Source organism: Mustelus asterias, chromosome 10 (assembly GCF_964213995.1).
Source record: "Mustelus asterias chromosome 10, sMusAst1.hap1.1, whole genome shotgun sequence".
In the NCBI taxonomy this organism is placed as follows: Eukaryota; Metazoa; Chordata; class Chondrichthyes; order Carcharhiniformes; family Triakidae; genus Mustelus; species Mustelus asterias.
In genome coordinates, this window is record NC_135810.1 from 110,866,481 (window position 1) to 110,879,326 (window position 12,846).

At 41.2% G+C, this 12,846-nt stretch overlaps 1 protein-coding gene across 2 annotated transcripts in view; it reads right to left on the bottom strand.

Moving 5' to 3' along the window:
• The window catches only part of tubgcp5 (tubulin gamma complex component 5), a 60,265-nt gene that overhangs the window by 31,133 nt on the left and 16,286 nt on the right, over nt 1-12,846 (bottom strand). Inside the window, exons 7-12 of one of the 2 annotated variants that reach the window (XM_078222423.1) lie at nt 9,951-10,068; nt 8,843-8,932; nt 7,128-7,221; nt 4,691-4,937; nt 2,847-3,049; nt 878-993 (exon numbers count right to left, since the gene is read on the bottom strand). In XM_078222423.1, the coding sequence (XP_078078549.1) occupies nt 878-993; nt 2,847-3,049; nt 4,691-4,937; nt 7,128-7,221; nt 8,843-8,932; nt 9,951-10,068 (868 nt within the window). Of the gene's footprint in view, nt 1-867; nt 994-2,846; nt 3,050-4,690; nt 4,938-7,127; nt 7,222-8,842; nt 8,933-9,950; nt 10,069-12,846 lie in introns of both variants that reach the window. The other variant, XM_078222424.1, reaches the window with a different exon arrangement.

Below are 12,846 nucleotides of genomic sequence, written 5' to 3' on the forward strand. Positions count from 1 at the left end.
TGTACTATCCTGTCTACACATTTTACTATCCTCCTCAGCATTTGCCAAACCCTCTACTTTTAAGCCCATCTATCATTAGCAAATTTCAACAATCTTGGCGTGTTTGTTTTCAAATAATCTATATGTATAGATGTTTTGTGACCAAAATTGGGCCCAGCAATGATTTGTGGGGCACATGACTGCTAAATCTTCTCCAATTTATGCAATAATTGCTATGAGCTGTTGAAAATCAGCTGTAGGCAGTGTCAGCCAATTCAATGGTGGTGGAAATCAGGAAGTGAACCAAGCTGAAAGTGCCCAAAATCACCAAGCATACAAGGCCTTCACGAGGAAGGGGTTGAGGGCGAGGAGAATGGAAAGATGTCAAACTTATTCAAATTCCTTCTTTCTGATGGCTGCAAATCTTTATGTTTTGACTGCAGGTTAATCATTTTAACCTTCTGTACTCATCATTCTTCTAAATTTGAATTTCTTTCCCAAAAAAAAGCTATGTCTTTCCAATTTTCTTACTTCACCTCCGGAAAGCATTGAATCCTGACCGAAATATAATTTGACAAGAGACAGTCACCTTCAAATATCTTGGCCAAATAGACATTATTCATGCCTCATTGATAATCAGCCGCTTTGACAAATGTTCAGTTGCAGGAGGTAGGAAAATGCATCTCAAACCTATTGGCACCTGATAATAGCTTGCACTTTCAGAACAAAGGGGCGATGGAGGAAGACAGTACGGTGGAGGGCAATAAGAAACGGCAATACTGGATACATTTCTCAGCCTATTTAAAAGGTTAACACCTTGCTGTGGACATTACCTTGGATGCCAAAGCAATCAAAGCCAAGTAATCAAAAACAATAAATAATTGTGAGATTATAGTACCTTTGAATAATGAATTCTTTTGCAGGGTCAGACAGATTTCCGTGCACTATCCATTCATCCACAATCTCCAGATATGGCCTTACAGTTTCTACCCATAAAGAAAAGAGAAGTGATACCTGCAGAGAGGAAGATGGTTAAAGCTCAAGATAAATAAAGATAGCATCACAATTAATTCTTATGGCCCTATTTCTAATCCTGTCAAAATTAAAATCAACGTTTCCCTTCTCAGTCACTCTAAGTCACTTGGTCAAGGTTCAAAACTACCTACGTGATGAGTTTTACCATCGAATGCCACCATTTAATATCACCACCTACCCAATCATTTCTGCCTCAACAATCGAGCATACTTGTCACCCTGCCATACTTGTCAAACTGCCCATGAGTGACCATTGATAACTCAGCCCTAACTTTTACTAATTTTAGGGTAAGGCACCTTGCTACTGCTTACAAATGCTTCGAGTGAAACTTAAATGCACAGATGTGAACCTGTGCCGAACTTTCAGCTGCTCTGACATAAAAATATCTTGTTTTCAGATCCCTCTAATCTGTGCGGTTAGCTCTGGCACAAACCTTGCGCAAGTCACCCCCTTTATGTTACCACAAATGTATAGTTGTGCAACAGAATGCATTTGGCTGTTATGCTACAAGAAGGTTATCAGGTTATCTGAATTCCTACCTGTCGTCATCCACAGAGGTGCAATTCTAATAGAGTTCATGTGATGGTTATCAGAAGTAGCCAATTCCATATGCCAATCAATCACTTTACTAATTTTTCCTATCTGCCCCCTAATTTCTGATAGGAATGCTTTGAGTACCACAATTGCATCAGAAAACTTTCTTTTTCTGTTAATTTGAGTGGCATTTTATATATATTGGAGAATGGCTTTCTGAAATGTGGTGAACTGGGATCAGTTGGAGCTGGTGCTTTTCTGTCCCAAGTGATTTTTCCTCTCTCTGTAATTTAATTTCATTAACATATCTCTAATGTATTAAATGGCTTTTTGGTTAAAAAGAAGTAACCACAAGTTATATTTTAAGATTTTTATTATGCCTTTAACGTAATAAAACTTCCCAAAATTCTGCATAGGAGTACAATCTGACATTGAGTCACATAAAGGAGATACTGGAACACATGAACCAAAATGTTGGAGTGATTTGAAGGAAAAGAGAGGGGTTAAGAATCATAAAACCCCTACAGCGCAAGAGGCCATTCGGCCCATCGAGACTGCACCGACAACAATTCCACCCAGACCCTATCCCCATAATCCCACGTGTTCATCCTGGTTCAATTCCAGCCTCGGATGACTGTCTGCGTGGAGTTCTCCCCATATCTGCGTGGGTTTCCTCCAGGTGCTCAGGTTTCCTCCTACAGTCCAAAGATGTGCAGGTTCAGTGGATTGGCCATGCTAAATTGTTCCTTAGTGTCAGTGGGATTAGCAGGGTAAATACGTGGGGTTACGGGGATAGGGCCTGGGTGGAATTATTGTCAGTGCAGGCTCGATGGGCCGAATGGTCTCCTTCTACACTGTCGGGTTCTATGATTCTCTCTCTTTTAGAAATGCATCTCTGTGGATGACAACAGGTTGGAATTCAGATAACCTGCTATCATAATCAACGTACACTCCAAAACATTTTTTGTAGTACATGGCCAAGTGCATGGGCCATTTATGTGGTAACTTAACACAGTCTGCACCAGGGCTAGTCGCACAGCTTAGAGCATTGCTTACCATTGTGGAAAATCAACTTGATGAGAGCTACTGTTGTCGAAAGACCATCCACCAACCCGCCTCCGCCAGTTAATGGATCAGCCACTTTTAAAACAAAGAGAAAATGTACGAAAAAGAAACAAAACAGCAAAATGATGTGAACATTTCATCTTTCAATAGTATTAATAGGTTTCCACTCAACATCCCAGTCCCACACATTGAATTTTGCTTCTTAGCATTGATGTGATAAAAGATGCACTCACCGTCTGTTCAGCAGCTTCTCCGACGCTGTCATATTCAATAATAGCCTTGTACAGAGTATTCAAGAGATGAGAAGCCCTGATTACATTTGGAGTATCATGTGGAACCTCTGCTATTCCTGTACTGAATACCTTGTGAAGCATCTTAAGTTGAGACAATCGAGGAGCCAGTTTCTCAAGTACGGCTGCTAGGGTCACTGTCTCATCTTAAAAAGAAAAATAACAAGTTCAGTCAATTAGTTACAGAACTGTAAGAAAAACATCGTCTAGCCCTTTACCATCAGGAAGTCGTCAGAAACATTAGAGAATCAAACTCTGGCAAGGGATGAAATCTTACTTGCAGTGTTTTTACAAGATCTTAAACAATCTTAAAGAATAAGATTTGGAAACCCTGACAAATTATTTTAATAACTCACACAAAAGTGATGTCAGTAATGCATATTTGCACAGGAATGAGTTAAAAGCTCCTGCTTGAATGCTGGAAACCATCATTATGCACAGCCCATCCCAGCTCATTCTAAATCAACTGGCACAGAATGTCATGGGCCGACCCTGCTGAAATCTTCACCGATAAAACGCTTCAGCCAGCTCCGTCTAGCAGGACACTTGTACAAATGCTACAGGAGTCCAAGCCTTCAACCACGAGAAGGGGAACAATGGGGAAAATGTAAATTTTAAACAGTGATTAATATTTTTCCCTGCTGCCCACCTCCTTAACATCAGCTAAACAGCTGAGGTGAGGAGCCCCGTAACAGCATCTATCCAGCAACCATCCTTATTCTTTCTCAAAATATCATAGAATCTCCACAGTGCAGAAGGAGGCCATTCAACCCATCGAGCCTGCACCTACAACAGTCCCACCCGACCCTATCCCCATAAGCCCATGCATTTACCCTGCCCCCTGACACTAAGGGGCAATTTACCATGGCCAATCCACCTAACCCACACATTTTTGGAATGTGGGAGGAAACCGGAGCATCCGGAGGAAACCCATGCAGACACGGAGAGAATGTGCAAACTCCACACAGACAGTCACCCAGGTCAGATTTGAACCCAGGTCCCTGGCGCTGTGAGGCAACAGTGCTAACCACTGTTCCACCGTGCCACCCTCCTAATTGCTGTAAATACTTTAGAACAATTCCCGAACTCCCCAGTAAACTATTGGAACCAACATGCAAAGTAAGGCATTTAGATTTCAAATCATGGAAGATAGATTGAACCAACCAGGGCTTCAGAAATAATCATAAAAACTAGTGAATAAGCTCCAGTGGCAGAGCGATTGATTTTCTGGCAATGACGTATATGTGAATACTATATAAGTAACAGAGATATTCCAAGACAGTTTGTCAGATGAAATATCAGTTAAGTGTCAGACCATTGCGAGGAAAGGAAAATACATTGCTTTCTAACTTTGTTAGCTGCATCTGAAGCAGCAATTACAATTATGGAGTTGCCAGAATACCAGTGCCAAAGCTTCAGTTTGGATCCTTACTTACAGAGCTCGACATTGTGAAAATGTAATTCCCTGGAACTCTGCAACTTGTACAATGTAGTACAAGAATAAATAGTTATCCACATAAGCAAGGTTGATGATGCTTGGGGAAAATCTGTCATGTTCATCATTATACTGATGTACAATTTGTTTTTCTCTGCTCTTGCATCAATTCTGAGGGACATCTTTTGTACTAATGGGCATCTCCTGCTGTTGCTCCAATTCTGAGACTAAACGTACATTAGAACATCTAACATACGATAGTCAGTAATGTGTTGGGTGGAGGATGATAATTTTAACAAGAAAAATTACTTGTTAAAAAGCTAACAAGCTAAGGGAAGTGTTTTAAGCATACCTTTAGTTATCATGCACTTTTCAATGCTGACAAGTTCTTCCTTGAAATTTATGAAATATTTATGCAGGGCCCACACAAAAGATTGATACGTCCGAAAGGGGGGCTCAGTAAACTTTTTACACACGGGCAGGGTTCCAGGTGGACAACTTTCAGAGCTGTGTCCAATAACTTCATCCATGAACTTCTGTAGTCTAAACACCACTTGCCCGTAAGCGGCAATCTGTTCCAATACTGCTCTCAGGCAATTCTGCAAAAAAAAGGGAATTTAGCCCAATATTTGAAGGAAGCACACAACCCCAATCACCATATTTGCTGATCACACTTGTTTCAATCTGTTGATGAACCAGCATTAAAAACTTAGAATAGGACCTTTACATTTACACTTCTTCATTCCTACCTACTTGGTTAAAGGGACACTTAAAAAACTTACTGTTTGAATAAGAATGTATTACAGAAGAATAATTAATGTGAGCAGTGAAGTACTTTTCACTGCATAGTTAAACCAAACACAGTTTAAACAATAGTTTAAAACATCCTATTAATAAAAACACACAAAATACATACATTATTCTCCCATCTATTAAATAGTGTAATCAGATGCTGCACTCTGGCTATTTATTATTAATGCTAATGCTCAAGGAGACAAAAATATCAGAAAAAAACTGAAGCTGCTGGAAAATTCCTTCCAATTCCACGAGATAATCAAACAATCTCCAGAAGACGACTGCCACCTGTGACAGATCACTCGACATACTGAGCACCCCAGCTTTCCCCAAATACACAATGATGATAAGAGTTGTTCAGACTTTGTCGACCAAAGTTGACTTTCAACTAAATGCATTTCCACCAAGTAACAGATTTGGTTCAAAATCTTCAATGAACAGGAAACATAATACGATTTTAAGTCCAAATGGTTTACACAGGCATTTACCTCGTAATTCACTGCACTTCAAAAGCTTCGAGGTGCAGTGACATGATAAGGCACGGTAAATACAAATAGTACAAAACTGGAGACTTGATAAACCACACATGCAAACAGCATACATAATACTGCATAGTTTGAATTTGTCTTTCAACCGAACCAAACCGAAAAGCCACAACAACAACAACTTATATTTCTATAACACCTTTAACACAATAAAATGTCCCAAAGCACATCACAGGAGCGTTCGAAAACAAAATGCCACCAGGTTTTAAGGTGTGTCTTCAAGGAGGAAAGCGAGGTAGAGGAGCAGGGACATTTGGGAAGAGTACTCCAAAACTTAGGGCCTAGGCAGCTGAATGGGTGGCCACCAAACGTAGAGTAATTAAAATCTGGGACGCTCAAGAGCTCAGGTGTCTAGGAGGGTTATAGGGTGGGAGGAGATGACAGAGATAAAGAGGAGTGAGACCACGGAGAGATTTGAAGACCGGAATGAGAATTTTAAAATCAAGACATTGCTTGATATGGAATCAATGCAAGTCCCTGAGCAAAATGGTGATAGATGAATGGATCTTGGTGCGAGTTAAAGCGTGGGCAGCAGGATTTTGCATAACCTCATGTTCATGGAAGATAAAATGCAGGAGACCAGCCAGGAGTTCAGAGGTAAGAAAGGTATGAAGGAGGGTTTCAGCAACTGCTTCACTGGGCAGGGAATTCCACAGATTCACAAGCCTTTGGGTAAAGAATTTCCTCCCCAACTCAGTCCTAAATCTGCTCACCATTATTCTGAAGTTATGCTCCCTAGTTCTAGTTTCGCCCGCCAGTGGAAACAATCTCCCTGCTTCTATCTTATCTATTCCCTTCATAATTTTATATGTTTCGATAAGATTCTCCCTCATTCTTCTGAATTCCAATGAGTATAATCTGTCTTTTTGTTAAGTGATTTTTATTGAGGATAAATATTGGCAAGAACACCAGAGGAAGTTTCCCTACCCTTCTTTGAAATAATGCCACGTGCTCTGTTATGTCCACCTGAGAGAATAAATGGGGCCTCGATTTAATATCTCGTTCTGCCCTTCTGAGAGCGCAGCACTCTCTAGGGCGGCACAGTGGCACAGTGGTCAGCACTGCTGCCTCACAGCCTAGGGACCCGGGTTCGATTCCCAGCTTGGGGCACTGTCTGTGTGGAGTTTGCACGTTCTCCCCGTGTCTGCGTGGGTTTCCTCCGGGTGCTCCGGTTTCCTCCCACAGTCCGAAAGACATGCTGGTTAGGTTAGCATTGGCTATGCTAAATTCTCCCTCAGTGTACCCGAACAGGCGCCGGAGTGTGGTGACTGGGGGACTTTCACAGTAACTTCATTGCAGTGTTAACATAAGCCTACTTCTGACAATAAATAAACTTAAAACTTTAGGTAATGAACTGGAGTATCAGCCTAGATTTTTGTGCTCAATCTCTGGAGTGGGACTAAACCCACAATCTTCTGACTCGAGGAATGGTCCTGTGGCGTTACATACCTGGGTCAGATGGGCTACCATGATGTCAGTTCTCACCGATATCTTTCCATCGTGCAAAGTATACATAAAAAGCTTATTAACACCAGACAATAACCTGCATGCAGAAAGAAATACAATACATGAAAAACTGCACAATCCATTGGTAGATACATCATGGCATTGCTCATAGTGAAAACTACAAACAAAACTAGGACTCTCCAAATTAGGAATGTGAAAATTTGGTTGTGAAAAATTTGCTTGCCTATTTAAATTTCCTTACCTCTTGCTACCCTTGTGTTTTTATTATTCTTTTCTTTTCCCTTCCCCAGCCGTTCATAACTTTTGCCTGTTCTTATTGCTGGAGCCTTTCATTCATATACATCAATTTATTTTGTTCTTGCTCTGTTTCTTTTTCTTCATTATCAATTCTGTTTTAGGATTATCTCACTCCAGGTGTTGCTGCCTTTGGGCACTTCTGGCTTCAGTATCAACTTTGGCTCAGTAAAAACCCTTGTGGTTCTGAGACAAATGATTCAAGTCCCACTCCAGAGATTTAAGCACATGATCCAGGCTGACATGTCGGTTCAGCACTGAGGGACTCCGCTGCATTCTTGGAGATGCCATCTTTTGGGTGAAATGTTAAAGATTCCGATGGCAAATTCAAAGTACAGCGGAGCAGATCTCCGGAATGGCTTGAATAATATTTCTCTCAAGCAATAGTGCTAAAACAGATCATCTCATTGCTCTGAGTGCAAATTTGTTGCCATGTGATAGAGGTTTACAGCATGGAAACAGGCCCTTCTGCCCAACTTGTCCATGCTGTCCCTTTTTTTAACCCCGAAACTAGTCCCAATTGCCCGCTTTCGGTCCATATCCCTCTATACCCATCTTACCCATATAACTGTCTAAATGCTTTTTAAAGCCAAAATTGTACCCGCCTCTACTACTACCTCTGGCAGCTTGTTCCAGATACTCACCACCCTCTGTATGAAACAATTGCCCCTCTGGACACTTTTGTACCTCTCCCCTTAAATTTATGCCCTCTGGTTTTAGACTCCCCTAACTTTGGGAAAATATATTGACTATCTGGCTGATCTATGCTCCTCATTATTTTATAGACCTCTATAAGGTCACCCCTAAGCCTCCTACACTCCAGAAAATAAAGTCCCAGTCTACCCAGTCTCTCCTTATAACGCAAACCATCAGGTCCCGGTAGCATCCTAGTATATCTTTTCTGCACTCTTTCTAGTTTAATAATATCCTTTCTATAATAGGGTGACCAGAACTATACAGGGTATTCCAAGTGTGGCTTTACCAATGTCTTGTACAACTTCAACAAGACGTCCCAACTCCTGTATTCAATGTTCTGACCAATGAAACAAGCATGCCAAATGCCTTCTTCACCACTCTGTTCACCTGTGACTCCACTTTCAAGGAACTATGAACCTGTACCCCTAGATCTCTTTGTTCTATAACTCTTCCCAATGCCCTACCATTAACTGAGTAAGTCCTGCTCTGGTTCGATCTACGAAAATGTATCACCTCGTATTTATGTGCACAACAATATAGTCAATGATTCACTGTCCAATGCGATTTCTAGAAAGTCAACTCCAAATTATGCGTAATTCAACAAGACATTACGTTCAAGAGCAATAAAATCATAACATTCTGCAGAATTATATAACATTTAGAATATTTATAAAATCCTCCATAAGTAATAACTGGCTGATACTTACCACAATGTTTCTCGTATCACTTGGGTTTCCGTAACAAATGTTCGTTCATCTGGATAATATAGTGGATCAGTATTGTACAAGTGCTGCTCCCTAGACAGTAAAGTTAGTAAATTACAAACAATTAGGAAACCTAGTCTTGTTCTCAAACAAAACTAATAGACTGTACGTTAAACTATTTCATTCTTTTAATAGAGTCACTCCATTCCTGTGCAGTTGGCTTTTAACAAGAGTACAGTTCAGAGGGGTTCAGCAGGTTCTGGTCTGATTGTATCCTTAAGTCCAGGCACCAATGATTCCTAACGCTAATGAAGCACTTCTTAGCCCAATAGAAAAGGGGGCTACTGACTTATATGCCGAGTACGAGTCTAAACATGATTTTTGGTGCCAAAAAAAGAGTCCTCTTATATGCCACAATTTATTGTAAACAAAAGTTAAAGTTTATTTATTAGTGTCACAAGTAGGCTTACATTAACACTGCAATGAAGTTACGGTGAAAATCCCCTAATCACCACGCTCTGGCACCTGTTCGGGGACACTGAGGGAGAATTTAGCATGGCCAATGCACCTAACCAGCATGTCTTCTGGACCGAGAGGAAACCAGAGCACCCGGAGGAAACCCACGCAGACACAGGGAGAGCGTGCAGATTCCGCACCGTGACCCAAGCCAGGAATCGAATCCAGGTCCCTGGCACTGAGAGGCAGCAGTGCTAATCACTGTGCAGTCCACCCACCAAGCTTTGGAAAATTTTATTCCAAAGCCAGCTAACAGGAAGTGCATAAGAATGACTAAAATGGAAGTTATTACTGAGATTGTCCCACATTATGTCTGTAGTACCTACCAGCTCATTGTGCTTACTCACAACAAGAAATTACAAACTCAATTGTGAACTAAAATCCACAGCTCGCAAGTTATGGGCTGCGCTCCAAAATAGTACAGCATCATCCAGTTCATTGCGACAGTCTTAATAATGGATCTTATTGTTACTTTCAGACGAGCTGAACTACTCATAAAAATCATGAGTCAGTATTCTCTTATTACGCAGTAGATTGTTCAGGAACTAGCTGCGCAATGTGGATTATTAAATAACATTTATAACTGCTTTCTTACCAGATAGCAGCTAAATTGGAATGCAGATGAAAGCTGTGGTTAAATTTAGATGCTTTGTTTGTCCAGTACTGGGTGACCACATGCTGCTCCAGCCACAACCGTGCTTCTGGCTCACCAACTGGATCAAGAAGGAAGACAACATCAGATATACCTTTCAGCCAATGCTTTTTATTTCTAATATTTGAATTATAATAATTCTTTAGAACAGGGTTACAAATTACGACTTCATGTTTTAAATGTTTCCTTGAATCTAAAGTGAGACAAAATGCCCTGAATAAATAGGGAGGTGGTGAGGTCATACTAAACTCTGACTCATGTGACCATAAGATGTAGGAGCAAAAGTAGACCATTAGGCCCATCAATTCTACCCCGCCATTCAATATGATTATGATTGATCTGATAATTCTTAACTCCACTTTCCTTCCTTATCCCCATAACCCTTGATTCTCTTACTGATTAGAAGTCTGTCTATAAGGTTTGGCTGTCATGGGGAAAGAGGCCCAGGTTGAAACCTATGTATAAAAAAAAATCTAATGACCAGCTTGCATGCTTCAATAAAGATGGGACAGCTGATTTTCCAGTTACAAACCTATAGATACTCAGATATATGGAGAGGGAGACAGGAACAGCTCCTGCTGTGGAAAGCAGAGAAAAGGACAGCTTTTGTGTTAAACACCAAACAGAATGCTGGTGAGAAATGGTTCCCTGTTCAAAGAGACAAAACTTGTGAAGTTTTAAGAACCTAGCAGTAGCCGGAGAGTGCCTTGCTACTGCAAGATGGCTCTGAGTTACTGGAAAGGCTGTATAGAACAACTTTCAAAACTTGAAGGCCCACTCTAAGCTGGAACGGAACATGCTGGAAAGCTGGGAGGAACTGAATCTTTAAGAGTACATATCTACTGGGAACATGAAACGAAGTATTTCAGTTGTGCTTCTTTCATTTGGGTGTATCAGTTGCCTACTAAGTAAAGGTCACTTTATGTTGAATTAGTTTGCTGGTTACAGTAGAAGTCTTAAAACACAAAATCTTTTTTTTAACTTCACCCTTGATGTAGGCGTCACAGGCTAGGCTAGAATTTATTGCCCATTTCAAATTGCCCTTGAGAAGGGTGTGGTGAGCTGCTTCTTGAACCGCTCCAGTCCATTTGGCGTAGGTACACTCGCAGTGCTGCTAGCAAGAGAACGCCATCAGTTGCTGGGAAATTTATATCTCTTTTTAGAAGTTGAAGGAGTTTAGAAGGAGTTTGAAGAAATTTAGAAGTAGAAGGATGTTGATGCATTGGAAAGGATGCAGAAGAGATTTAGCAGAATGTTACCTGGTTTGGAGGATTATGGACTATGAAGAAAGGTTGAACAAACTTGGATTGTTTTCATTGGAGCATCAGAGAACGAGGGGGGACCTGATAGAGGTTTACAAGATTATGACAGGCTTGGATAGAGTGGATAGTCAGAGTCTTTTTCCCAGGGTCGAAGGGTCAAATAGTCAAGGGCATAGGTTGAAAGTGAGAGGGCGAAAATTTAAAAGAGATGTAAGGGACAAGTTTTTCACACAGAGGGTGGTGAATGCCTGCAACGCGCTGCCGGAGGAGGTCGTGGAAGCAGATTCTAAAACAAAGTTCTGGATAGATACATGAATAGGCAGGGCATAGAGGGATATGGACCACATAGTGGCAAGAAAATATTAGATTAGAGTTGCATCTGTGTCAGCACAGACTTGGTGGGGTGAAGGGCCTGTTCCTATGCTGTATTGTTCTTTGTTGTCAATGGAGAGCATAACAACAGTATGAATTCCAGTGTTTTCCTCATGTAAAGAGACCGTTCAACCATTTTGCACATCTACCTTTTGGATAAAATAAGCAAATAATAAATACTTAGGATTGTTGTCTGATAACTTGCATTCTGTGAGCCATTATTTGGATATATGCAAAAGGCCAATCTAGATTTGACTCTCAAATCTACTATGATCATTTTTGCACAAACGTCCCAAGTGCCCACATGTGTTTGCAGCCGTATACTCAGCTCAAAATTATTAGATATTATATATTTCTAAATTAAGGTCATATAACAGACTAAAGGCACGTTAAAAATGTATTTATTAGTGTCACAAGTAGGCTTATATTAATACTGCAATGAAGTTACTGTTAAAATCCCCTAGTCGCCACACTCTGGCGCCTGTTCGGGTACACTGAGGGAGAATTTAGCATGGCCAATGCATCCGACCAGCACGTCTTTCGGACAGAGAGGAAACCGGAGCACCCGGAGGAAACCCACGCAGTCATGGGGAGGACGTGCAGACTCCGCATTGACAGTGACCCAAGTCGGGAATCGAACCCAGGTCGCCGGCGCTGTGAGGCAGCAGCGCTAACCACTGTGCCACCCTGCTTCCCCTATCGGGCAAAGTTCCTGAATCAGATGACTCTGTAAAAGATACGTCACGTTCTTATAGAGCCCAAGAAAATAGGAAAGGTGAGCCAGAAAAGCTACCTCTCATAACTCAATGAAATAGCTTCTAACCCTTAGCAAAAAAATGAAATAGTCATCCTGTCATAAAGGTCACAATTCAGTTTAAATCTGTTTATAGTAGAACCATAGCTTACCGCTCATCCCTTTAAGCAGCGCTTCCCAAACCTTTCCCCCCCACTGTGACCCATTTTCAGGCTTGGAAATTGCTGTGACGGGTCAGGGTGGACAGCTGTGCAAGCAGTGGTGATGGGGAGTTGGGAGCGGTGAGTGTGATCGGGAGCTGTTTACACTGCAGGATTCTTAAATAAAAAGCACCTACCTTTTCACTGGCTTTTTGGAGCAGGAATTAAGCTCAAAGATTGGGTCAGTTGGGCCAAGCCCACCATTTAAAAACCACGAAGGTTTAACGGGGTCCCACACCTGTTAACACTCA